Source organism: Protobothrops mucrosquamatus, unplaced genomic scaffold (genome assembly GCF_001527695.2).
Source record: "Protobothrops mucrosquamatus isolate PMUCROS unplaced genomic scaffold, P.Mucros_1.0 scaffold_265, whole genome shotgun sequence".
Classification (NCBI taxonomy): Eukaryota; Metazoa; Chordata; class Lepidosauria; order Squamata; family Viperidae; genus Protobothrops; species Protobothrops mucrosquamatus.
In genome coordinates, this window is record NW_015386341.1 from 61,747 (window position 1) to 89,662 (window position 27,916).

The 27,916-nt window shown below is 39.6% G+C and overlaps 1 protein-coding gene across 1 annotated transcript; it reads left to right on the forward strand.

The window, feature by feature from the left end:
* The first annotated feature begins 434 nt into the window (after positions 1-434).
* SRD5A2 (steroid 5 alpha-reductase 2) lies at positions 435-26,020 on the forward strand. Its single transcript, XM_015831590.1, has 5 exons — positions 435-748; positions 21,074-21,237; positions 22,382-22,483; positions 23,361-23,511; positions 25,954-26,020. Exons 1-5 carry the CDS (start codon positions 435-437, stop codon positions 26,018-26,020), a joined length of 798 nt encoding a protein of 265 aa, XP_015687076.1.
* The last annotated feature ends 1,896 nt before the right edge of the window (positions 26,021-27,916 follow it).

Consider the following 27,916-nt stretch of genomic DNA (forward strand, 5'->3'; position numbering starts at 1 on the left):
AGCGTTCCCTTCTCGCAGCCTCCTCCGAACTGACGCAGATAACTGATGTGTTGGTTCAGTTCACACGCTGTCCGAGCGCAGCTGACGCCAGTCTCCGGGCTTGGGAATCCTGAAGATCGCGCAGTAGCGCAGTCTGATTCAGGAAGGCACCAAGTTGTTGGGAGTCCTTCGCGCAGGACAAAGCGGGTACAAACGAGAGGGGGCGAACTCCGAATCTGAGCCGCTTTGGCTAGAAGCAGGGGGGGGGGGAAGGGAGCGCTCTCACTTCTGCAAGCTTCTGGCAGATTTCAAGTTGCGCGCCCAGGGCGGGTTCCGCCGACACAGGGCCAGGCGAGCTCCTCCTTCTCTTCGCACCTCGGCGGTTCTATTACTGGCAGGCTTCGCCTTGACTTCTTCCTCGTCGCTGGAGCGCCTCTTCGGCCGGGCTGGAGAACATGCACTGCTTGCCGAGCCTGGTGATGACCCTGAGCGCCCTGTTGCTGATCTTGGGGCTGCTGCACTTGTTGGTGTTTTGTCAGCGGCCCTCTTGCTACGGGAAGCACGAGCCCCGCCAGCCAAACCCGGGGGGAAACCACGCCGCGGAGACGCCGCGCCGCGCCCACCTGCCGGCCCGCCGCGCCTGGTTCCTCCAGGAGCTGCCCGCCTTCCTGGTGCCCGCGCTTCTGCTGGCGCTGCGTAACCCGCCCGGCTTCGCGCCGCTGGGCTGCAGGCTGCTGGGCGGCATGTTCTGCGGCCACTATTTCCACAGGTGACCGCCAGAGAAGGAGGTCGGGCTGGAAAGGAATGGGAGAGGAGAGGCGAGCACCGCGGCTCGCTCGAGCGCGGGCGAGGATCTCCCTGCGCTGCTTCTTTAAGCCGACGGGCAGCTAGATCGTCTTCTTCTTGCTCCGTAGCGAATTCGCCTAGTTTTGTATTTGGGGGGGGCGCCGGGTGGAGGGGGGTGGCAGTGGGGATGTCGAGTCCGCAAGGCGCTTTTTGCGCATCCTGATCCTTTAGGGGGCCGGGGGATCGGGCTTGAGTCCCAAGGTTAAAGCGCCGGTTGCGCGGGTACGGAGCGTGGAGCTTCGGGAGTGGCGATCCAAGTTGGGACCGATTTGGAAAGAATTAAACTTTTCCGCTTTTTTGGGGGGGGGGACTGACTCCCCGCGCAGATTTTTTTTGGGGGGGGTTGTGTGGTGTGAAAGGAGCGGGATGTTGGTTCTTTTGCAGTTCTGCAAAAGGCGCAGAGATTTGGGAGGGATTCTTCGGGACGCAGGTGTACAGGATTGCAGCCTTAAACTCTGGGAATTATGAGGCTCTTTATTGAGAAGTCGCCTTGTTCCGTTGCCCAGGTCAGATTCTGGGCTCTGTTTGGGCATGCGCTATTTGGGACCGGCGTATCGAGATTGAAGTCTTAGCCGAAGTATAAATCCCGCTGAATTCTCCATAAAGGTTGTTTACAGGGTAAGATTTTCTAGTCGAGTTTCACTCCTGGTGACTTCACTGTCAGGTTTAGTGGATAGGACCCGCAGTTCCTGCAAATAGTATTCTTGAGTAGCTGAAATGCTTAAGCTTTGCAACCCTTAATTCTTATGCCTAAAAATATCCACACATGTAGAGATGATATCTTGAGAAGTCTTTGTCTTTCCTGTCTGCTACAATTTATTGCAATAAATATTCAGCTTCTATTTTAAAAACGAGGAATGAGGAAGAAAGAAAATATTCAAAGCTATTGATGGAACAGCTTGCATTCCCTGGCATAACAAGATCGTGATACCGTGTGAAACTGTTTTTGTGCTTGTAACACTTTATTTACACCATTCACCTTTTATGTCCAGGGTCTTTCCAGAGTCTCGGCTCCTGCCCTCCTAATCCTTTAAAATCCTTCTTTTAAAAAAGTGTCACGTTAAAAGTGTAAGAATAAAAATATAAGTTTCTTGAAAAAACTTCCCAACCAAATTCCTGTGTAGGATAGCCAACCCCAATGTGTCCTGCAAGATGTGGACTGTAATTCCCACAATTCTTATCTAGCAACTGCTTCTAGGTTTTGTGAGACTTGAAGTCCAATACATTAGTACAGTGCTCAATATAAAACAAAATGTGGGGGAGGAACTACTTTTTGTTAACCCCATTTGTGGATTTATACATCGGTGTCTGTGTGCACAGAATCCTACTGGTTCTGCTGCTGTTGGGAAAGTGGATTCTTGCATATAGGCAGAAGGAGGAACTAGATGACCTGGAAGGGTCATTTCAGTCGTTACACTCTCTGATTCAGTGGCCCCTGCTTTCAAAATAGTGTCTATGCATAGCAGCAGTTGTAGTAGCCTTGCAGAAGAATTGTAACTGCAATTTTAAGGCTATATTGTTATAACACTCCATTGGAAGTTGCCTCTCTTGAACGACAATGATTGGATTGGTGTTACATCTCCTATATAGTTACTTTGAAAGGGCAAATAAAGTAAAATATTTAACGTGTGTGCTAAAGGCACTGTGTAAATGTCATGTTACATACTTTTATTAAAAACAGATTAAAGATGATTTAAATCTTGTTATTAACCCTTTAGTCTTGATGAAAAAAAATATTAAAATGAATGTTTCTAATTATCTTTTAAAATTGGTTTTGGAAGATACAGCTTATATTCAACTATATAAAAATACGACATTTGTGCCAGCTTTTTAAGGTTGAAATAAAAGTATGGTATTGACAGATACAGGATTCAAATGTATAAAGTTGTGTAAAATGTATATTTAACAAAAAAAATGGCCTAGGGTAGGAAGGAATAGAATCAAAGAATGCTAAAAAGTTAATTTAATGAGAATGACTCTTGACAATGCATGCTTATTTGTTGTGTGCCAGCTCTATTTCACCCAATTCTCTGGGAGCTGAAAGTGATTGAGAAAGGAGTAACGTCTCTTTAGAACAGAGTTTCTTAACCTTGGCAATTTTAAGATGTGTGGTTTTCCCTTTGCTGGCTGGGGAATCTGGGGAGTTGAAATCCATATATCTTAACGTTATCAAGGATAACTTTAGAGGTTGCTTTAGAGCAGACATGTCAAACACAAGGCCCGGGGGCCAGATGCGGCCCGCGAAGTGGTTTCATGTGGCCCGCGAAGCCATCCTGGAAACAGTGAGGGAATGGCCCCCACTGCCTTGGCCCTGGCCCAGGCCGGCCGGGAGCCAATGTACAATTTTGTGGTAGCCATCTATGCTGAAACACATTCAGTCTTAGCTCCACAAGGCTGTCTGGAAACAGCGAGGAATCAGCCCCTGCCGTGTCGGCCCCGTCCCCTGGGTGCATGCTGGGGAGGTGTCACCCTTTGTGAGGAATGAAGAAATGGACCATGCCTTGGCACTTACCCCGGTCCCACCCCCTTCTGCCAGAGACCCTCAGATCTGTCCCACTCCTGCCCAGGCCCCCACAGGAACCCTTGACGCGAACGATGTAGAGCTGGCCACGCCCACCCAGTAGGCCACACCCACTCAATCCACACCCACCCAGTAGGCCGCACCCACCCTGGCCACATCCACCCAGCCCCCCGAGGGCAACTGCAATGCTGATGCGGTCCTCAATGAAATTGACACCCCTGTTTTAGAGGTTCTTTTTGCGCTCATCCACACAGCAACAGTGATATCCTTCCTTCCTTCTGCCCCAGAACCAAGAAGAGAACATGCTAACACAGCTGTTGCCTCACAGTATGTACTTACCCTGCCTCTGGGATCCAGCTGTACTGGATTACTGTTGATACTACAAAACCACATGGAATTGAATAGTTTATGATAGGCAATTACTTCCCTGTGATCTCAAACTGCAATGCCGTCCACAGAAACAACCTGCCGACAGGATTGTGTTTGGGGGCATACCTTTTCTGCTTGGACAACATTTCTTTTGTGGAAAGGAATCTGGACTTAGCAAATATCAGTCATTTTTTCTGTGTCAAGGCTTTGGAAATATGGTGGGGGTTTGCCAGATATTGCTCAATAGGAAACTTCTCAGAGTAAAATTTTTGAGACAGCTTTTACTGCATAGTGTTATTTTATTTAGTTGGTATGTATACTTTGTCCTTTGGGTTGAAGTTACATTGTGTACTGGAATAACCACAACAGCAGAGTTCTCTTTCCACCCTTTTCCACTCCATTCATTTTTCCAAAACCTGCTTTTGGGCATCCTAAAGTTCAAGCTCCATTCTCCTTTCCTTTGTGGTTAACTGCATGCTTCCTCCTCTATTGTCCATTTCTCTGCTCTTATCTCATTGTTTGCCAAAAATCTCATTTGCCCGTAGATGTGACAAAGAGCCATATTTCAATCTACAGCTCCCAATGATGAGGGCACTGAAAGTATTTCTTATGTGCTACCTAAACTGGGATAAATATTAAAAGACAAACAGAGATGTTGGCCAATTGCTACACTCACTTCAGGGTTTTTGTGCCTTTGTCGGTTTCAACATTGGGAGCTTGACGATATGGGAACATCAACTCTCATTATTCCTCAGCCACCCTACTGGCTGGCCTACTAACTGAGGAATTCTGGGAATTGAAGTCCACACATTTTCCAGTTGCCAAGATTGAAAAATTAACTGGTCTAATAACGCCAGTAAGAGACACCGATACATATTTTGTTTTGGCTTCATGCTTGTGCTGGAGAAGGTTGCTAATTGCTTGATTGCCATTGCCAACGCTGCACTTTCTTCCAAAGCATTCTAAAAATGCAAGTCTGCATTGACAGAAGAAGGTGGCACTATTAATCAAGCTAGCACTGAGTATTGTGTTGTGGCAATTTGCTCTGCTATGTACTACTAGATATTGCCGGCAATACATTCATGAGCCCATTTACAATCCTACATTGTAAATGGGCTCATGAATGTATTTGCCGGCAGTGTCAAACTCCTTCTCCCCTCCAAAATAGAAGAGTGAACTTTGGCAATGATACTTTGCAATGCATTTGCATTTCCGACCAATTCCCTCTGCATTTCTGGCTAACCTTCCTAGAGCAGTGGTTCTCAACCTGTGGGTCGGGACCCCATTTGGGGTCAATCGACCATTTCACGGGGGTCACCAAGCAAGGCTGTCCACCATTTTTTTCCGCCATTTTTTTCCCGTTTTCCAGCGGGTGCCTTACCTCCCTTGGGCTGGGCCAGTTGGTGGTCGGCCTGGTCCGTCTCTGCCGCTTGCCAGCTACGCCTCAGCCAGCGCAGGGGGCGGAACCACGCATGCACGGCGCTCCCGGGCAGGGAAAGTCCTCGACTTACGACCGGTTTAGTCCTCGACTTACGACCGGTTTAGTCCTCGACTTACGACCGGTTGGGGTCGCGGCATTAAAAAGGTTGAGAACCACTGTCCTAGAGGGCTCTATCTTGACATTCACATTACAGAGAGGAGCCACGTAATACAGTATATGGGACTCTGTGAGTAGGATACCCTCTACAGTGCTTTTGAGCAGAGAGAAGAGTATTAGTGCCCAATAATTAAAATGAGATTCATGTATCACTGGCATGGAAGGTAGTCACTAGAGTTCCATGTTACAGTATTTGTTTTCCCTCTCTTGTTAATTTTGCATGCTGTGCACTGTCCTGGCAGTCTCACTTGTACTGTTAAGCTGAATTTAGTATCCAGAATCCCAAGCAAAGAAGAACTTTATTTAGGACTCATGAGAAGCTAAATTGAACTAAACTACATTATGGCTTAGTGTTATTAAGAATGTACAAACCCCATTGAGAATAACATTCTAACAACTATAGCTTTGCTATGTTTACTATTATGACTACTTTAACTTTCTCAACATTCTTTACAAATCCTTTCTAATATGGTGGGTGGGTGGGGGAATTGCTTTGTAACTGCTTTGCTTACTTTCTGCTAAAATAATGTTATTTGCAAATTGCCAATTTCCAATAGTTCATAATAGAATATTTAAAATTCTCACACTTTTTCTGCAGTTCCTTCTGAGATAAATCACCAGGTAATAAGGATAAATATAAATAAGATAAATATAGGAATGGACATCTTGACAATATATGATTACAAAACATATATTCACCATATCCTGCAGCATCATGGAATAGGATAGATTAGGATAGGATAGGATAGGATAGGATAGGATAGGACAGGGTAGAATACTTTATTTTGGCAAGCATCAGAATTGTGCAAGTATCAGAATGGATACTGATGCACTCCCTATTTCTCAGCTTGTTAGGTTGGTATAAATCTCCCAAAGTTGCTTCTGAAAACTCCAGAATGAAAGAAAACAAGAGCATACTCAGGGCTAAGTGTGACCTTAAGGGATGCCTAAGATAACAAACCAATTCTTATGTGAAAATAAGAAAGTGAAATTTTAAAAGCAAATTCACATTTGTTGCACTCTTCTTCAACAGAAAGAAATTTGAAGCTGTCTTAACTAACCTTCTGTCCTCAGATTGACTAGACTTTGGAGCACTTCAACACATCTCAAGTGCACTAAGTTAGAAAATACTGCTTCATGACATTCACTCTCAATGGGAGCCATGAGCAAATAACTTGACTAGTGTACTTTTAATATCTGAATGGGTTCAGAGTTCCCTATAGTGCCAGGTTTAAAATATAAGTGATATACTATCACTTATCTCTTTTACAGAGTCCTGTTATCTATTGATGGTTTGGGTGCCTTCTTGAAATCATCAGTGATGAAACCTTACATTTCACCTGTACACAGTTTACCAGTAAAGAAGGCTAAAAACAGATAAGATCATAGGATCTGCATGAGTCAGTTTTTATTCCACATCTCATAATAGTAGGATTTTAAAATAAAGAAATATTTTCCTCATATACCCTGCTTCATGTTTGCAGAGGAAATCTTCAAAATGTAAAATAATTAGTAAGGAATTAAACGAATTAAAGACCCAGAATGCAAAGATTCTGTTTCTTAAAAGTTGGTCTTCATTTCTACATTACTTTCATCTGCCCATTTGTAAACATTTTAACATGTATGTGTATGTGGTCTTTCTTGTTATATATTGCACAGGAATATCACGAACTTTAATTGTGGGTTCTGTTGCGTGAGGATTAAAACTCAGCTAATATGTAGCCATGGCATTTATGTTCCATTTTAATATGGAAAAAGTCCTTTCTGTTCTCCTCATAATTAAAACCACATCATAAATCTTAGGACTTTCTGCACTATTCCAGGGACTAGCTTTTTTGAAGTATCTATTCTGGCTAAGTCAGTTTGGCACGTCTTTCATCCTTTGAGATGATATATGACACACATTATAACAACAGGAACAAACTGATCTATCTTCATAAAATTTCATGTGTTTATTTTCTAGAAAAATAGTGAAGGGATATTTTGTTGAAACAGAAAGGCAACTTTCAATTATCTGCCAGGTTGTAAACTAATATCTCTCTCAAACTAATAGGTTTAAAAAAAAAAGTCTAGCTGGAAAGTAGATGTGGGGGAGAATTTTGGTCAAACTTTCCAAGAATGAACATTCCCATGTATATGTTATTTAGCCCAACAGCACATACTCATTACTTCTATAGAAACAAGCCATGGTAGTAAAATATCTTATTTAACTTGCAATTATAGAAAGAGTTTTGACTATATGACATAATAGATATATCACAAGGATATATGTTCCTGACAATGAAATCTTATATTTAAGAAAGTTGAATAGTTAACAAAAGCCTGTTGTTAACCTCCTGCAGCATTCTTTCAGAGGGAAAAAAATTCCCTTCTCATCCCAAGAGTGGTATGTGTCTTCTTCAATCTTGGGTCCTCTACCAGGGGCCTGGGAGTTTGAGGGTTCGTGCAGTATCTTACCTATTCCTAGTACTGCACTCTTCTGGACAGAGTCTTTGATGTTGTTTCTGGGCTCTGTTAGAGCCACTCTCCCAGTTTAGGAGTCACAGCCTTGAGTGCTTGTACCACCACTGGGAACACTTTGGCCTTTATTTTCCATATTCCTTCTAGTTTCTCCTTCATGGCCTAGTACTTCTCCAGCTTCTCATTTTCCTTCTTCCTGATGTTGCTGTCACTTGGCATTGCTACATCTACCACAACTGCTGAATTGTGGATCTTATCCATTATCATAATGTCTTGATCATTACTGCCTGTCTGTCCAGACCTGGAAGTCCTACAATATCTTTGCCCTGTTATTCTCATGACCTTTTATGGAATCTCCTATGTGGACTTGGGAGGATCTAGCCCATACAATGTGCAAATGTTCCTATACACAATGCCATTTACATGGTTGTGCTGTTCAGTGTATGCTGTTTTTGCCTGCATTTTTCATTCTGTCACTAGGTGTTGGACTGTCTTCTGGGGCCTCTCTGTATAGCCTGCACCTAGGGTCCTGTCTAGTGTAGTAGACCCCTGCTCATATGGATCTGGTGCATAGTTCCTGTTCTTGTATTGTTCTGATTAGTGCTTTAGTGCTCTCTTTTAATCCAGCCCTTTCCAGCCACTGGTAGGATTTCCCAATGTCAGCCTCTTCAGCTATCTGCAGTTCCCCTGATTGATTTTCCCATGTCTGTTGCTGTCCCAGTTAATCTTTGGGTATTTATAGAAAATCTGGGTTTTGTCCAAAACAGTGGCTTTCACACTCACCAGGGTCTATACGCATTCTTTCCAGCTTGTGTACAGTCTTTTGGTGTTGGACCTGGGATGGAAACCTCCTTAAATTGTGAGGAATTTCCAGATCTTTAAATAGGCAGCCTTCATGTCCTCCATTGGCCAGCTCACTATACTGGCAGGATTTCTGATGACTGGCAGGGCATATGTGTTGATGGCATTGATCTTGTCGTCCTATTGAACTGTCTTTTCAGGACCTGTCTTATCCTTTGATGGTACTTGGGCATTGCTGTCTTCCTTGCCTCTTCCTCATGGTTGCAACCTTCCCAAACCTGATATGTTTTTATTACAGCTTCTCTCTTTCCTATCATAATGGCAAGCTTGTAGTTAAAGCCATAAGAAAGCCACCAAGTTGGAAATGGCTACAATACAACAAATATTAGCCAAACATATGAGACTGTTGAGTTCTAAGAGCTCTCTCCTTGATGAATCCATTACAGATTATTAAAACACTGAACCAGAATTAATAAAACATTTGTTCTAATAATAGTTATGAATGGCTAAAAGGAAAATTATCACTTTATTGTAATAAAATACAGATTCCTAAGCTGTATTTTTGCATCAGTTTTTTTCCCTTATTCATGGAAAAATCACTAAGAATAGAGGAAGCTAGGTGGCAGTACTTCTTTATTAATAATTGTATGATGGAAACTTATTTTCTCTAAGGGGCACATTTTACATCTGACACTGACAATTCTCTCTTTTCACTTGCAGTTTGATTGAGGATATTGTTAGACAAAAAGAGGAAGGGAGATCTAAATCTTAAATTCTAGAGGAATGTTTTTGATTAAATAAATAAATTGAGAAAGAAAGAAAGCTCTATTCTCCAAGTTTAAATCTTTTACATACATTCAATGATTAAAATAAAATCATAAAAGAAATTGGTCATATTCCTGCTACCGGCAGCTAGCTAAATTTTTGGTCAGTACATACAGTAGCACTAGAAATTCTATTCAGATTTGGCACAAGAAAATGTGATCAATTGCTATGCTTAAAATATTTATGAAAAAAAATGAAAGATTGAATGAAAAACATTGCCGCCAGCCCTATAAGTCGCCAACAGATAACAGCACAGATGTGCTAGAAGCTCTGACATTGTTGTTAGGACAGGAAAATGGTGAACTGGGAAGAGCTGATTGGGGTGATCAAGAAAAAAATGGATGGTCTATGACAGCAACCAATGAATTTCACATGAGAAAGGTTAATGACCTGATAAAAGACAACCAGCAGATGACTCATTGGGAATTTGTTTGTCAGAAGGTTGCAAAAGGTGATCACACCATCCTACGACATTGCATAACAATGAGTCAGTGGCTGAATTTTGATCTTGTGACCACGGGGATACTACAATGATCGTGTGAAAAACTGTCATAAGTCACTTTTTTCAGAGCTGTTGTAAGTTTGAACAGTCACTAAACGAATGTAAGTCAAAGACTATCTGTAACTTTTTTTTTTTAAGTTTGCTCATGAACAACTAGGCAAAGACCAGCACTTCTGGATCAATGTGCTCTGACAGACAAGGCAAAGATAGAATTATTTGGCTATACTACCAGAAAACATGTTTGATGAAAAGCAAAAATAGCATTTCACCATCTGTAAAGCATGGTGGTGAAATGTTATAACTTTGGTCTGTTTTGTTGCACCAGGGCCTGGGCAGCTCAGCATTCCAGAATTAACTTAGAATTCTTCATTGTACCAGAGGATCATTGAGGATGTGAGAGCATCTGTCAGAAGATTGAAGCTCAACTGGAACATGCAAGAAAACTTTCAAATATTGCACAGCTGAAAACATTCTGCATGGAGGAGTAGACAAAAATTCCTCCGAATCCCCAGACAGTTATAAGAATGCCTGACTGAGGTTGTTTCTGCCAAAGATGGCAAGACCAAATATTACAGCCAACAGCATACTTACTTTTCCAATAAAAAGAAACAGACTGTTAATTTTTTTATTGAATAAATGATTGCAAATTTTCACAGGGTTTTTTGTTTCAATCACATCACTTTTATTTTTATTTAGTGTGCGAATGAAAATAATTTGTTGATATGTCCACAGTGTATATTAAAAAAGAAAAAAAAACCTTTCACAAGGTGTACTTACTTTTTAACATGACAGTAGTTAGGCAAAAACAACACTAGAGGATCCATTTGTCCCAAGTTTCAGAGAAAAGAAATTCTGACAGTGTATCAGAGTGAATCTACAGGCAACAATGACAGGATCAGTGCAGATCTGATTAATAATTAAATAAACAGTTAGAATAATTGTCAAAGTAGTTTTTTTAATTAGTTGGTGAAAATGATCAGGTTAATGCTAGCATCCATAAATTATTTTATATTTGATTAGAGAATTGAATAGGCAATAACATTTGAAACTATGCTTGAATGTACTTTAATGGATATGTTGGCTGTTAACCTGAAATGCACAATGTGCTTTCCTTCTCCCTGAAAGGTCTGCATAATTGCCTAATATGGGCCTTTTTGTCCTGATTGATAAGTTGATGAAAATAGCAGGCACTTGTTTAATATGTATGATAAGATGCATATTGCTTTATTTTTATGGAAATATCTATCAGCTTCCTTTAGAGCAGGTTGATATTATAGTTTGTGAATAACTTGGAATGAGTCTGTAATGGCATGCATGTGTTGAAGAAAAATCTTCATCAGGGTCCAGTCCAAGCCGGGTATAAACAAAATGGAGACTGCTTTAGGAAGAAGGTTGTAGTTTATTGAAGAGCAGAACCACAAGACACGAGGCTCTGGACCAGCTGACCACATGTAGCTGGGAGTGGTGGGTTTTTATACCTTCTTGGGCTTTTGTTTTTGGAGTTGTTCTTCCTGTTCCTGTGACATGAACTTTGACCTGAGCTTCTGAGCATGTCCTTTTGGCATTCTAATGGTGGTGGGTTAATCCTATTATGTCCCAAAGGTCATATCCTGCTTCTCTGGGGCTGTAGCTGATGACTATGTCCTGTGTTGGATTTTTTGGGGGTGAGGGGTTATTGATTCTAGGGATTTTTGTCTTTCTAATTCCATCAGCTCCAAGCTCCCTGGCTCCAATCTTTCTGAAAGGATTATCAAATCTGCATCACTACAGACTTGGTTTCTGTTTGGGGCAGAGAGACTTGTGGGGGGAGGGTTCTGCTTAAGATTTTCCATTATTCCTTTGGGGAAATATAATATTCTGCCTTTATAATATTCCCCAAAATATTTCTTCTTGGGGGGGGGCTGTCTTCCCACAATCCCCCCTTTGTGCCATAAGAGTGTGGATGACACATTTTTACTGACACAAGATTAAAATTGATCTGGTCAGGGAGATTTGATAAGCAAGCTTTTAAACTGTTAATGCAAAAGGGGAAGACACTAATAGAGGCAGCAGAAAAAGATCCCTTCAGTGGCTCCCAAAAGGGGAGCCTTTCAACCATGAAGGTCTAAAAGTCAGAGCAAATCTTGTTAGGTGGAAAAGAAATTTATAGTGTCTAATATTCTTTGCCAATTCTTTTCAGATGTTGGGTGTCACTTTGAGCTTCCAGTCAGGTTTTTTTTGAAGCACATGCCCCCAAATTCCTCACAGTCATGTTTTACCTCAGTACATAACCACTAGCTGCCCATTTTCAACCTGCCTTATCTCTTTGAGTTTGTGATATCCAATTGAGGTTAGCCACCAAAGCCAGGCTATTAATATTTCTTAAATTTCACACAGTGGGCCCTAGGACTCCCAATCTGAGTCCACCAGTGCAACACATTCAGGGCTTGGGTCTGGAGATCTGTTTCCTGCTACCTCCTCAGTGAGGGCATATGAATTGCAAATGGCCTGAGGGGGGCTGGTTCCCTCCCCCTTGGAATTTGCAGGAAGGTATGCATGCAAAGCTTTAGTGCTACAGAGCAAGAACCAGTTTAAGGAACTTTACTGAAGGTAGATAAGGGGGATAGCTTCAGTGTGATTCTGAATGGTGTGTGTGTGTGTGCATGCAGCTACTTCTACAAGATAGGCAATACAAATGTCCTGGACAAATTTTCCCTCCCACCAGATAGAAGTCCAAGGTGTTCAGTACTTGCTACACCAACCATTCCCAAATGTCATCCTATGAATCCATTCAACTGCTTAATTACAATACAAGGGAGGCAAGAAAGAAAACCTTACAATGAGTTTCCACCCTCCCCCCCCATAGTTTTCCAGTTGTCTTCTGAGGTTTCACGTGAGGGCCAATGGCTCCAGGAGTCCTTCCTTTCTCTACAGGTTTCACAGGCATCTGGGATGTAGGACTTGGGAAGATCTGTTGCACTCTGGTTGCATGGTGACTTTCTAGTGGATGGCTGGATTCAAACCCAATTCCATGGCTCAAATGAATGGAGGCAGCATCTGGATCAGTGTGGTCTGTTTCCAAAGGTTGCTGAGTCATCTGTGCAGGGCTGAAAGACATAACAAGGTCGCCTCTCCCCTTTCTGGGTGACTCTCCCAGAAGAGGCAGACAAAGGCATGGAGAACAGGGGTTAAGAAATGGAAAAGTGGAATAGGGGGTGGAGGAGGTAGTTTGCAGGCAGAGTTTGAAAAAACATTAAGGTTAACATTGCAGATGTTAAATAGACAGATGAAACCCACTTAAACACATACAGTAAATGCAAGAATGAAACTTTTTCTGTGAATGAACTTAAACATTCCCTCCTGATAACTTTGGGCTGTTCTTACAAGTACAGAGAGAAAGAAAATGAACACATATCTCTTCACCCTATTTTGTTCGCCAGACAAGCTAGGGTGAAAGTATTTTTCTTTTTGGTGGCTTATTTTAAGCAGAATTTCTAGCAGAATTTTAAAATTCTTGTCTCTGAGGATTAGAGACACCCAACAGTTAACATTTACCTCAAGGACACACACAGAGAGAGAGAGAGAGAGAGAGAGAGAGAGGGAGGGAGGGAGGGAGGGGAGAGAGAGAGAGAGAGAGAGAGAGAGAGAGAGAGAGAGAGAGAGAGAGAGAGAGAGAGAGAGAGAGAGAGAGAAGATCACTATTCCTATATATTTTCCTTTTCTTTTTAAGTACCTTTATTTAGCCAAATTGGTTTCCCAGCAAAGCCCTGAGAAAAGCCCATTCTTCACAAATTTCTCTTGCTCGCTTCTTTTTCATACTGGCTAGGACAGGCACTTGCCTTTCATCCCACGCCTTGAGCAAATCTTTAATGGGGGATCTAGACCTGACCCTCGAACTACAGCTTCCTATGTTCCCCTTCCAATGTGGGGTTCAATCAGCTTAGTTGGGTTCTTTCCAGCGGCACAACCCAGCCACTCTTAGCAACGCAACACTAACTCTGCCGCCCCACCTATCCGTTTTCGGACAAAAAAAAGACATCCAGGAGGACTCTGATTCCCTCACAGAGTACGGGCACCTCCTAACAAAGGACACATCACCTGTCACTTTGCGAACCAAAAAGGGGTCTGGGAGGACCTGCCATCCCCAACATAGCAGGTACGGGCATCTCCTTTAACCGCCTATCAGTTTTCAGACTCAGGACAGTGTGGGAGGACCTGCTGCTTCTTCCAAGCAGTGAGTACGGGCTCCTCCTACAACCAGGCTTTGCTTACAGGGCCTTACCAGTTGGTTGCCCAAATCCGATTCTCTCACTCACTCTTCCATTCCATTTTCACACAACCTCTCGCTAACAAAAGGTCCTGTGTTCTGGCCAAATCCCCATGCTTTCCAGAGTCTGTTGCTTGAACAGATCTTTTGACGGTTAGAAAAGGTCAGAGGAAACAAGATCCAACTGTGATTGGGAAAAGAGTCTTCTCCTTTACACAAACAGACAAACAGACATTTCCCTCGCTCCCCTGGGCTTTAAAGTTAAAATTTACAGGTACTCACCTTCTTTCCAAAGCAGCCCTTGACTCAAACTCAAAACTCCCTTTACTACCCTCACTCTAAATGGCCAGTCTGAGAAACCCATCCACAGAAACAAGGGCTCTGCTGCTGGAAAGATGGGGCTTACCAGTCTCAGTCTATCGGAGAAGTTAGCTTGAAGTTCCATCCTGGGTGCCAAATTGTTGAAAGAAAAATATTCATCAGGGTCCAGTCCAAGCCGGGAATAAACAAAATGGAGACTGCTTTAGAAAGAAGTTGTAGTTTATTGAAGATCAGAACCACAAGACATGAGGCTCTGGAGCAGCTGACCACATGAAGCTGGGAGTGGTGGGTTTTTATACCTTCTTGGGCTTTTGTTTTTGGAATTGTTGTTCCTGTTCCTGTGGCATGAACTTTGACCTGAGCTTCTGAGCATGTCCTTTTGGCATTCTGATGGTGGTGGGTTAATACTATTATGTCCCAAAGGTCATATCCTGCTTCCCTGGGGCTGATGGCTGATGACTGTCCTGTGTTGGATATTTTTGGGTGAGGGATTATTGATTCTAGGGATCTTTGTCTTTCTAATCCCATCAGCTCCAAGCTTCCTAGCTCCAATCTTTCTGAAAGGATTATCAAATCTGCATTTCTATAGACCTAGTTTCTGCTTGGGGCAGAGAAACTTGGGGGGGGGGTCTGCCTAAGATTTTCCATTATTATTCCTTTGGGGAAATATAATATTCTGCCTTTTTAATATTCCCCAAAATATTTCTTTCTCTGGGGGGGGGGCTCTCTTCCCACACATGGATCAATATAAATCTGTTCTGTTTTACTACCGTATCCAATTCTGGTTCATCATGTTCTTCCCAATGTTTTAAATGAGGGTTTTTTTTGTTTTTTGTTTTAAAGACAAATCTTAACTTTATTCTAATTCTAATTCTGAAACACAGAGCTTTTATATAAATCTTTTCATTGCGCATATAATTATTAAATTTCTCAAATATTTTTAAGCTCACATTTTCCAATGTCATTTTTCTAATTACTCCAGAAATATGTTTATTTTTCAAATTGGTGTTGTGCAGCATTTTAACTGAAGCACAGCGGAGGCTATCAGAACTCCATTCAATGTTCCTGTGCTACAATAGAATGTACCATATTTTGTTGCGCTTTCAGTATCTGCGCTCCCAGAGACCTCTAGTGAGTTTTAGTTATACTTCTATTTGTTTATACAGTTTTATCTAAACATCTGAATGCAGTCTGAGAACAGAAAAAAACAATCTTAGTATTTCTTGATGGCCTTGGGGTCCAGATTAGCACATCAATGAAAGATAGTCTGTGAAAAGAAAAAAAAACACATGTTAAAACTTATCTGTAGTTTGCATAAGGAGGAGATCGGAAGACCCAGAAAAGATAGCAGTTAAGGGAAAGTAATTGGGAATGAAGCATTCTTTCTAGGAATCTCATCTAGGTTTGGTAAATCTTCTAATGAGTGCTCATTTGCTTATACGTATGCACACATACACACACACAAACATACATATTTAATTATTATAGTTATTTATAATATAATATCCCACCTTTCAAGATAACAATTATCCCAAAGTATTTTACAAGCAGTTGTAGAGAAAAATGCTATACATATTACTTAATAACAACTTTTCCACAATGCAGTTGCTGGCGATAAGAGTGAATTTCTTGGTGCTTATTACCTCCTTCTCTCTACAAGGATCTTTCTCAAGTTGGGTAAAACCATGGACCAATGCTTTTCTGAAGTATTATTTATTATTATTTGTCAAATCTATTTGCTGCCTATCTTACCGTGGGGCTATTCTGGGAGGCTTACAATAATAAAAAGGAAGAAAATTGAAAAGCTGTGTAAATAGAAGTAAAATAATAGAGCAATAAAATAAGTAATGACAAAGAACCACAATGAGATTACATACATCAGTTTGGTTACTAAAAAGATGGATGAGTGCAGAGAGCAAGGAGGGGGAGGGGGAGTCTGCCATCAATCTAGCAGCCCTCTCCATGTGGAACTCCCCATTTAGTCCCTAGACCAACCGGCAGAGCCAGGTCTTCAGACCCTTATGGCAGGAAAGGAGGGAGAGGGCAGATCTTATCTCAGGGTAAGATGTTCCAAAGAGGGATGCTGCAGCAGAGAAGGGTCTTCTTCTGAATTCATATAGTCAGAGTTCTTTGACAGACAAAATCCAAAATAGGCCTTCTCCGCTGGCATGAATAGGATCAGCTTGTCCTATCAGGATGAGGCAGTTCATCAGGTAGCCTAAAGGTCATGGCCAACACCTTGAACTGCTCTCAGAAGCAGACCGGTAGCCAGTGAAGTTTGCATAGCAGAGGTGTAATATGAGCCATTCTAGAGGCCCCAAAGACTGCTCTTGCTGCTGCACATTGCACCAGCTGAAGCTTCCGAATGGATTTCTAGGGTGGTCCTATGTAGAGTGCATTGCAGTAGTCCAAGCAAAAGATGACCAGGGCTTGAATAACTGAATATGGAATAACAGAGTTAGAAGGGATCTTGGAGATCTTGGAGGTCTTCTAGTCCAGGAAACCCTATACCATTTCAGACAAATTGTTGTCCAATCTCTTTTTCAAAACTTCCAGTATTGGAGCATTCACAATTTCTAGAGGCAAGTCATTCCACTGATTAATTGTTCTAACTGTCTGGAAATTTCTCCTTAGTTCTAGGTTGCTTCTTGCTTTGATTAGTTTCCATCCGTTGCTTCTTATCCTGGCTTCAGGTGCTTCGGAGAATAGCTTGACTTCCTCTTCTATGTGGCAGCCCCTGAGATATTGGAAGACTGCTATCATGTCATCCCTTGTCCTTCTCTTCATTAAACTAGACATGCCCAACTCCAGCAACCCTTCCTTATATATTTTAGCCTGCAGTCCCCTAATCATCTTTGTTACTCTTCTCTGCACTCTTTCTAGAGTCACAACATGTTTTTTACATTGTGGCAACCAAAGCTGGATGCATTATGGATGCAATAACTGAGCACAGGGAGTCCTGATCCAGGAAAGCTCATAACTGGTGCACAAACCAGAGCCACCCAAAAGCTCTCCTAGTCATGCCTGCCTCTTCAAGCAGGAGACTTGAGTCCAGAAGTTTGCAAACTCGGTCTGAACAGGGTAGTGCAAACCCATTCAGAACTAAAGATGACAAACACTCGGATCCTAAGGCTTCATGCACCCAAAGCCACTCAGTCTTGCCAGGGTTCAGTCTAAGTCTGTTATCCTTAATCCAGAGCCCTACAGCATCTAGGCATCATGAGAAGACAGAGATAGTATCACTCAGGTTGACATACATGGAGATATAGAGCTGAGTGTTATCAGCATATTGATGATATCTCAACCCATGGTGACACTTGATCTCACCCAATGGCTTTATATAGATGTTAAACAAGAAAGGAGAGAGTAACGGACTTCCGGTCTTGTGCAGTAGCGCAGCAGCCGAGGGATTTTGGGGCTCCGTGCCCTTCGGCTGATTTTTCTTCCTATTAGGGGACCCTAAATGGGCCAGAAGTCGCCCTGAAGAGGCAGCAAAGAAGGAAGAAAGTCCTGTGGACCATGGAGAGACAGCAGTCAACCCGATCAGTCCAAGAGAAGCCTTCCAGAAACCAACAGGAGAAAGGCTAGCCTAACTTCAGAGTCTAGCCCAGTGATGGCGAATCTTTTAGAGACTGAGTGCCCAAACTGCAACCCAAAACCCACTTATGCATCGTCGAGTGCCGGGTGGGTGTGGCCCATTGGCTAGGTGTGGCCCATTGGCTGGGTGTGGCCCATTGGCTGGGCGTGGCCCATTGGGCGGGCGTGGCCACAGTGGTAATGGCAGACTGGGTGGGACTAAAAAGTTCAATCAATTCCAACTTTGCAAGATCTTTTTTTTCCCCGCGAGAAGTTGAAATTGACTGATTGAACTTTTTTTTTTGCACACGGTGGCGGAGGCCTAAAGCAAAAAGGTTTTATAAAACCCAGCTGAAGGCCTAGGACTGGGGTGATGGTGCGCGTGCCCACAGAGAGGGCTCTGAGTACCACCTCTGGCACCCGTGCCATAGGTTCGCCACCACTGGTCTAGCCCAAGCTACAAGCAACCAAAGTCAAAAAGTACAACTTTAAGCTGATTGTAAACAGCATGTTTAAATCTGGGTAAGAACATTGATTTTCTCTATCCTACTTATCAACTTTCCTGAAGAAAAAAAAATCCCAAGAAGTAAAAAAAGTCCGAAAGTGAAGGAGGGGGATCTTTCCCCCACCGTTTTACTAATGGAAGCAGCAAATTAAACCTTTTATGGAGGACCAAAACATATAGAAATGAAATGAAATGAATATAAAATCTAAATTTGGGTAGGTTTAAAATTGCTGAATGGTTAAGATTCTCATTTTAAAGGCAACTGTTTATTTTGAAAATTGAAAAATAAACTGCTAACAGCTAGTCGTGGATGAAGACTATGACAGCTATGGCTTTTATACAGGACTTGGCAAAATCTGGAAAAAAACTAATCTGTGCTTGTGACCTTCAAAGCTCTAACAATAGAGAACAGCTGTGACAAAAAAGAAAACAATCTGGGCTGCAGACAAAGAGATAATTACAAACTTCAGGAAAAAAAACACCTTTTTGAACTTTCTGGATTACAAATATCTATTTAACTGTGACTCCAAAGCTATTTGAAGAAAAAAGAAAACCTTGATTCTTGGCCATCATGGAAAATCAGAGACTTGCAGAAAGAACTTATCAAGAAAAAATAAATACCTTTCAAGAGGAGACATATGATATGCTGCAACTAATTCAAACAACAGTGATTTCAAACCACAAAGAAATCCAAAATAACTTTGAAAATATAAACCAATTCATCTCCAATTTAACTTTACAACAAAAAAATCCCAGAAAACAACAATAGAGAAGGAGCAGATAAAACAGATAACTGAACACAAATTCGAGGATAAACCTAATAAAACAAAGAAGTATGTTTTAACCTAAGTGGAAAAAATTCACAAGAAATATTGGATTTGGAAAAAACAACTTATACTTTAAGACCACAAAACAAATTTGAGAATAAGAAAAAAGATTGGACAAAATGAACTGCAGAGATGTCAGGAACACCATTAGAACTGGAGAGACAAAAAAATGATAAGACAAAAAGAGAGAAAAAGAAAGAAAAAGATTTTGAACAAACAAGAAAGGGCAAATGCCTCTTGCAAAGATATTGTACTTGATTTACCTTTTATATCTACAGTAACACAAGAATATGGAAAGATTCTTTGATTCAGCAGAACATATTTATTAAGAAAGATACTGGGCAAAAGAAAAAGGCTAAAGTGAAAATTAAGAAAATAGATGATGGGACCTACCAGAGAGTATATTTTAAAAAGAAACACCTGTTTGAATGTGGTTAAAGAAATAGAAAGATTTTGGATATGAATTTTATTTTAGGAGGGAGGAGCCCCTCAAGTAACATAGTACTCTCTTTTTCTTTTCTCTTCTTATTTTATTTCTTGATATGAGTAATATAAAAGAGTTGGAATGGCTTATATAAAGGAAATGTTTTAGATATTTAAATGTGATTGACTTTAAAAAAATTACAATGGATTAAAAAAGTGTTTTGAATAAGAGTTAAAAGACCAGATGACTAGATTTATTAAATTGAATATTTAAAGATTAAACATATTTTTAATTATGGTAAAAAAGAACGGAAATTTTTTGGAAATAAATATGTATTAGCTTAGGGGAAATATGGATTTTAAGTAGCATACTATCTTTTTATTTTTCTTTACTCTTACTCTTCTTTTTTCTTTTTCTTTTAGTCTTATTTATTCCTTAGGAAAGGTAAAAGTATTGGGATGGCTTACACGAGAAAAAATAGACTTAAATATTTAAATGTAATTAACTTTGAGAAAAATCTTAACCAGTAAGAATGTCTTGAACATTGTGGGAAAAACAAATGTAAACAAGAACTGTAAACAGGATCTATGATGAGGCAACCAGAATGACTAGATAGAAAAGAAATATTATATTGATGTGATTATTATCTGTAGAAATATTAGAAAAAAAATTATACTCAATTGTTATCTACCAAAACAACAAGAATTGTATTAACTTAAGGTTGGCAAAAGAGAACATTATGGGGAAAAGAGGAAATCAAGTAAAGCTATTATGTGGGTTATAGATCATAGAAACCAACTGTTAGTGAATGTTTTGTAAATGTAAACCCAGACAACACACTGTTTACCAAATATTAAGGTGACTATGTTAAAAAAATCAATAAAATATATTATATAAAAAAGAAAGGAGTGAGTCCTTATGGATTACAGTGCTCAAAACAAAACCTCTAACTCAGGCAGCAGATGTCTCTGAAAAGGAGAAAACTGTTTTGCATACATGATGCCCTGTGCTTAAAAAGTGCATCAAGTATCTTATTTGTATGGTTTCTTTTATTAGGTATTTTTGTGATGGGGTTGGGTTGCTGTATACTTCATCTGATAGCACAGACTCACTCTCCAAGTGACAGTGTAAGTATTTTAAGGTGCTACTGAAAATAGAATACTTGACAACATGTAAGATTATTTGAGATCTTGAGTCTGTTATAAATCAGTGGTTTAACATTAATGTTTATGTGATTTTCTGTTTCTTTTCCTTTCTTTCCTGGTGTACCTCAGGACATTCATTTACTCATTCTTCCGAAGAGGCAGACCTTTCCCGCTGAAGATAGTGTTTTTTGGTGCACTGTTCTGTATCTATAATGGCTTCCTTCAAGGCTACTACATGATTTATTGTGCTGAATACCCAGATGACTGGTGTAAAGACATACGATTTTTGTCAGGTATTGTCTGTGATGTGTAACATCTATCTGCTATCCAATTCATCCAAACTCTGCCAACATTGGGAGGAGTGGAGGGCATAGTACCTGTGAAAAATCGTAAGGCAGAAAAACAAAACAAAAGAATTTAAAAAACAACACAAAGCTTATTTTCCTGCCACATTATACTAATCAAACAAAATAGATTCTGTACTCATGGTAATAATTGTCAGAAGAGATTCTGATCACATTTCAGGTTAATATAGAAAGGGCTTTATCCCTTGAATGGAAGAAATGAGTCATGTTTAATACGAATTAGTACTTTTAAAATCTATGCTTATGGATCCAATTGCAGACGAATATACTACTAGCATTTTTCTGCATATGATATTACAGTACACTTTTCAGAATAATTTGCCCAAATATGTACCATATTAGGGAAATATGTTCATGGATATTAGGAAAAAAATAAGCTTTTTAATGCAGATTCTTATATGGAAAGTTTTGCAAAATTATGCAGCAAGCAGACAGAATGAACTTAAGGTTTGAAAAACGAGAGATGAGGAAACGTGAAACTCAGCAAAATAAAAGTTTTGCCCAATCATACTGTTGTTTTTGGGAGTAAGTTTCTATCAGACATCTGCCAATCTCACTCTTTTATATTCAATATTTTATTGCACTTATTTAATTATTATAAATATTTGGTACATTTGTAATGCAAAATGTATAGAATATTATACATACTATGTGTATCTTTTATACATAATTTTCCTTTAACTTGTAAGCCACTTTAGAAAGACTCAAAGATACTTTATCCACCAAGTGTTGAGAATAATCCTCCTGATCATCGTATACAGCAGAGGTGGGACTGGCTCAGGAATTCTGGGAGTTGAAGTCCATAAGTCATAAAAGGGCCATCGTTCGCACTGGACTGAGAAATAAGCATATTTTTACCACTTTTATTGTCACAAGACAAGCCTGAAGAAAGACTCATACATGGTCCTAGTTGGAGTTGCTTTTGAGGCATCTCTTCTGCATATTTTTCAGAAAAAATAGGGAGCATATTTTTTCAGTGGCCAAAGAATAAAGCCAGTACAATATGTGTTTGAATAATGTCTGTAAATCAAATATCTGTACTATCCAACTCATAAATATTTTTTTTCTTTAGGTCTTTTGTTGTTTTTGTCTGGCATGGGAATCAATATCCACAGTGATTTTCTTCTACGTCAGCTAAGAAAGCCAGGAGAATTCACTTATAAAATTCCACAAGGTATATAATTTTCCTTCCAAGCTTCATGAAATATAGGATAACTCTGAAAACCTTGCTTGTATCACAAGAGCCTATCCATAGGGCATGGTAAAGAAGACACTAGCTGAAAATGTGAAACCATTTAATTGGCATTTTGTTCATTAATACAGTTAATGAGATTCTCTGACAAAATATTGATCAGATGCCAGAATGAAGAATTGGAAGAGATCACACTTACTTTGGCCCTTAAGGCCTGTTTCCTACTGGTCACCATTTATTTAGCCTCTTTGGTGTGACTACAATACAATGGAAAGAGTTCATTTACTTTAACCAATGTGTGTTGTCCAACCTTTCACATGAGCTCTCAGTTTTGGTCTAATTCTTCAAGGGAGCCATAAACTACTACTGCTGCTGCTGCTGCTGCTGCTGCTGCTGCTGCTGATGATGATGATGATGATGATGATGCCTGGAGTCAGTAGTATAGAAGAGAAAGAACTGGAGAAGATAACAAAATACAAAGACCTACAAATAGAAATAGAATGTGGCAAAGGCAAGCAAGGGTAGTACCAATAGTAATAGGTGTCTTGGATGCAATCCCAAAACAACTGGAGCACCACTTGAACACCACTGGCATTGACAAATTCGCCATTAATCAATTGCAAAAGGCAGCCTTACTAGGAAGTGCTTCCATCCTACGATGATATCTGTAATACCATCAAATCAATTGGTAAAGACTCGATAGGTAGACAAAAATGTCAAATCCAGTCTGAACATCTGGCTGATTGTGCGATGATCAATAATAATAATAATAATAATAATAATAATAATAACAACAACAACAACAACAACAACAATCTGCTGTTTCTCAAAAGTATTTAAACAAATCTGTTTTATGCAGGAGGATTGTTTGCATATGTCTCAGGAGCAAATTTCTTTGGGGAAATCCTTGAATGGTTCGGGTATGCTATAGCGACCTGGTCTCTACCGGCCTTTTCCTTCGCATTTTTTACACTCTGCTTCATTGGACCACGTGCTTATCATCATCATAGGTATTTATGCTATATAAACTATACAATGTGGTATCTGACAACATTCTAGGAAATAATATTGCTCAGAAGCAGGAAATAATATATATATGTAAGCCTTTCTATATCAAACTAGAATCGCTCTGTGAGTTTATTTAAAGCAACCCATTTTTGTTTTTCAGGCTTCTGCTTAAGTCTGAAAAAGAGTACCATAAACTAAAGCAATTCTTAAAGCCGTTGCATTCCTTCTTTCATTCTGCTCTCACTGATTTTACACTCTGTGCTTATGCTCTTTTTCCTTTTCCAGACATACATTGTGACGGTGTGTACGTTTTTTTCTGGGAAACAGATTAGGCACATTCTCAGCCACATCTCCATTCTATTTTTATTGCATTGTAAATTGCTTTGATGCCACTTTTCACTAAAATCCCCTTCTCCCTCACAAAAGTAACTTGCATGCAGTTACGCTTCACTGCAGCTTGCTCAAATATTTGTCTCATAGAATTGTCAAACTAGATAAACAGTAAAAGATAAGTAAGAAGATGCCCATTTATTTGAAATATTAATACTCTGCCTTTGATCCAAATTAACTCCAGTGCAGTAAAATAATCTCCTGTGGACACTTAAAATGACAAATGCAGCTGCAGATTGTAGTTCTGTTTCTATGGGCACTGTAACCCTGGGGAAATTTGTCTGTGCTCCTCTCTTTTAAGAAATCTAAGTGTGAGCTGTGTACAGCACAGGGCACACGAGAACATATGTGTCTCTGTGTATTTTATTCTAGAAGTCAGACAGCAGGTCTATGGAAATCTGTGTGTTTTTAGATAGGAATTTTGTAGCTGCCTTAGTTACTGTCAAACCACATAAGATAGTGGGTTTATCTAGTTATGGCCTTCTACCAGTGAATTAGAAACTGCTGAAGCATCAGATTTTCCCATCTACCCTTGTTCTCTTGCATACCACACAGATCTGCTTCACTTGTGTAATTTATAGGACCTAGCACACAGCACGTCTATTGTCTTTCTTACTTTGGCCCTGAAACTCCAAATGTTGAATCGTATATGTCATATAAATATACACAATGCTTTCTGTAGGCGCCACACTGAATAGACAAGTTAGGAAATTAGAACGAGAACTTTATTTTCTTTTCATGTTAGCCTTAAATCTGGAACTTTTGTAAACATTCAACAAGGAAATTAATTGGGATATATAACTTTTTATATTTTATAATATATTTTATATTTTATTCTGTTACTTAAGATTCATTTAGCCAAGCATAAAAACCGTATAGAAAGTACCTCGAAATACAGGTAGTCCTTAATTTACAACCACTCATTTAATGACCATTCAAAGTTATAACAGCACTGAAAAAGGTTTCTTATGACCAGTTCCCACAATTATAATTGCTGCAGCATCTCCATAGTCATGTGATCAGGCTTTGGGTGGTTGGCAAACGGCATGTATTTACAATGGTTGCAGTGTCCCAGGGTCCTGGGATTGTCATTTGCTATCGTGCTAGGGAGTTCTGACAAGCAAAGACAATGGGGAAGTCAGATTGGCTTAACCCAGGGTTAGGCAACCTTGGCTCTTTTATGACTCGTGGACTTCAACTCCCAGAATTCCTGAGGCAGCTATGCTGGCTCAGGAATTCTGGGAGTTGAAGTCCATGAGTCATAAAAGAGCCGAGGTTGCCTAACCCTGGGTTAACCACATGATTTACTTAAAAGCTGTAGTGATTCGCCTAGCAACCATGGTAACAATGGTTGTAAAATGGGCCCTGACTCATTTAACAACTGTCTTGCTTAGCAGTAGAAATTTTGAGCTTAATTATGTTCATACATTGAAGATTACTTGTGCTGACTCTTCCACTGTTTTATTCTTGGACTTCTCATGATGGATAAATAGTGCTGAAAATAGATCTCTTGACATTAACATCCATGGTAATTTATATAATGATGATCAACATTTACCCGCTAGTTCAAAGGTAATAGGGGTTCTCTACAGATAATATGAGTTGAAGTCCGACCCAGCTGGAAGACACCAAATTTTTAAATCTTGTCTTCCAGAAATATTGAGTCTTTCTAAAGTGGCTTACAAGTTAAAGCAAAACTATGTATAAAACTCACACAAAGTATCTGTAGTATTCTAGAAATGTTTCATTACAAATTACCAAATATTTATAACAATTGAGAAGTGCAGTAAAATATTGACTATAAAAGAGTGTGTTTTAACATCATCGGAATTGTTTCCATAGTGGCAGATGGTCCTTTGTTAGAGAGAAGGACATAAAATTAACCTTTCATTTATCATTTAAATGTTAACATCCTTTGAATCCATGTATGACGCATTTTTGAAGAGCCATATATACCAGAAGAGATTTGAGAAATGAGATTCTACCTTCTTAAAGCAGGATTATAATTTAGGGCACATATCTGCATTTTCATGCTTGTGTATGTTTTCTTATAGGTATTATCTGAAGACATTCACAGCCTATCCAAGATCAAGAAAAGCCTTGATTCCTTTTATATTTTGAAGAATAGTTATCAGAATGGATGGGTATTAAGTGTTCTTTATTGTTTACATAAAAGTGCTATTATTGTTAAGTATAATGTATTAAAACACCCTTGAATCATTTCCTTTTGTATGATAGAATTCTTTTGGCTCTTAAGAGTATTCAGCATTTAATGTTCTCCTACCTGCATTTCACAAGTTGGCAATCAGTGCTTGGTTGTTTGGGAAATTGGACTGTTATCACTATCTGCTTTTCACAGGAAGCAGTGAAAATTAAGAACAGTTCAGTTAAGAAAAAAAGGGCTTGTTAGCTGTAAGTCTATTGCTCTGTTTCTGTGTTCTTTCTCATAAAGACAAAGAAAACATTCCATACAAAAGTGATACTCAGTTTCAAGGGTATACGAATGCATCTTTTTGTATTTTTTCAAATGAGTTGTGGTTGTATATAATTATCATCAAAAATGAAATGTAAGTCACTCAGAAATAATTTAACAGGTCATGAGCTGAATATGAAATCAAATAAAATTCAGACTTTTTGCATGAAACAGAAAAAAATGCACTTGTGATTTGTGGTTTTGATGATTAGAAAAAAATGGATAATAGAAAAAAAGGAATAAGAATTAATATTGTACATGTATTTATATTTCCTGCAAAGAAAATTGAAAGGTTCTTCTGTTTTTTTATTCTTTCTTTCTGCGCTTTTGCTTTTCTTTCTTTCTTTCTTTCTTTCTTTTTCTTTCTTCCTTCCTTTCTTCTTTCTTTTATTTCTTTTCTTACTTTCTCCTCTTTATTAGTTTGTTATGTTATGTTGCGTTCATTTTTATGTGCTTTGTAAAACTTAAAAAAATATTTTTAAAAAACTACACAAAGCATCCTATCACTTTTTAAAAAATCCATTTATTTTACCTGTCAAATCAAGAAATAGGTATCCATCTCCCAACTTCTTATCCAGATAGGTATTTTGTGTTAAAAGCTTAATATCTGGTGACTGAATGGATCCATGTGTTCAATAGCACAGAAATGGTTCTTTATTGCCCTTTCTTGGTTTTCTTTTGCTTTTCAATTTAGTCTGCGCCCCTGGAATTTCTGCGTAGTTCCCATACATCCAATTCTGACTTAGCTCAGTTTCAGAGATAGGAAAGATCAATTGTTGCAATTGTTGGCCAAGTCATAAATAGGCTCAAACTGCAAAAAAAGAAAAGAAAGAAAAAGAAAAGAAAAGAAAGGAAAAAAGAAGAACAGGAGTTGTTCAGTGTCCCTAACAGCAAAATTCCTATGCCTCTGAAGAGGCACCTAAATTTCTGTGTATATACAGCATACAACAGCTCTGGCTCCGTAGATCAGTTGACTAAAAAATAAGGAAGAGTAGAGATGACAAAGTCCAGCATCTTCTCTGTGTCCAGAACAGCTGATCCATGTCCTTAGATCCTGTACCAGAGGTGTCAAACTGCTGGCCTGCGGGCCGGTTGTATCATATGGAGGCCGCGCCCACCCCAGCTCTGGCAATGCAAAAAAAGTCACAATACGTGGCGACACGTCACGTGACGTGGCGAGTATGACACCTGTGCTGTAGTGTGTTTGCATGATTCTCCTGTGAGCTTGCTTCCAAATGAACTGAGTACTACTATAAGGCGGATGCTAACTATTAAGGTTAGACAGTACAGCTTATTCTTTAAATAATAAATTCCAGCTGTTTTCCTGTAACCTTTAATTTTATGTAACCTTCTGCAATATGAGCAATTATTCTTGTATGTTTCTATGTAGGCATATTTAAAAGAGGCAAAGGCACTTTTCCTGCAACTTTGCATCATCGTTGTGACAGTTTGGCTTTTCAAAATCACCTTTAGACTACATACTGGATTATCTTCCTGTCCTGCTTGGCATTATGTAGGGAGGGGTTTGTGAATCAAAACATGAA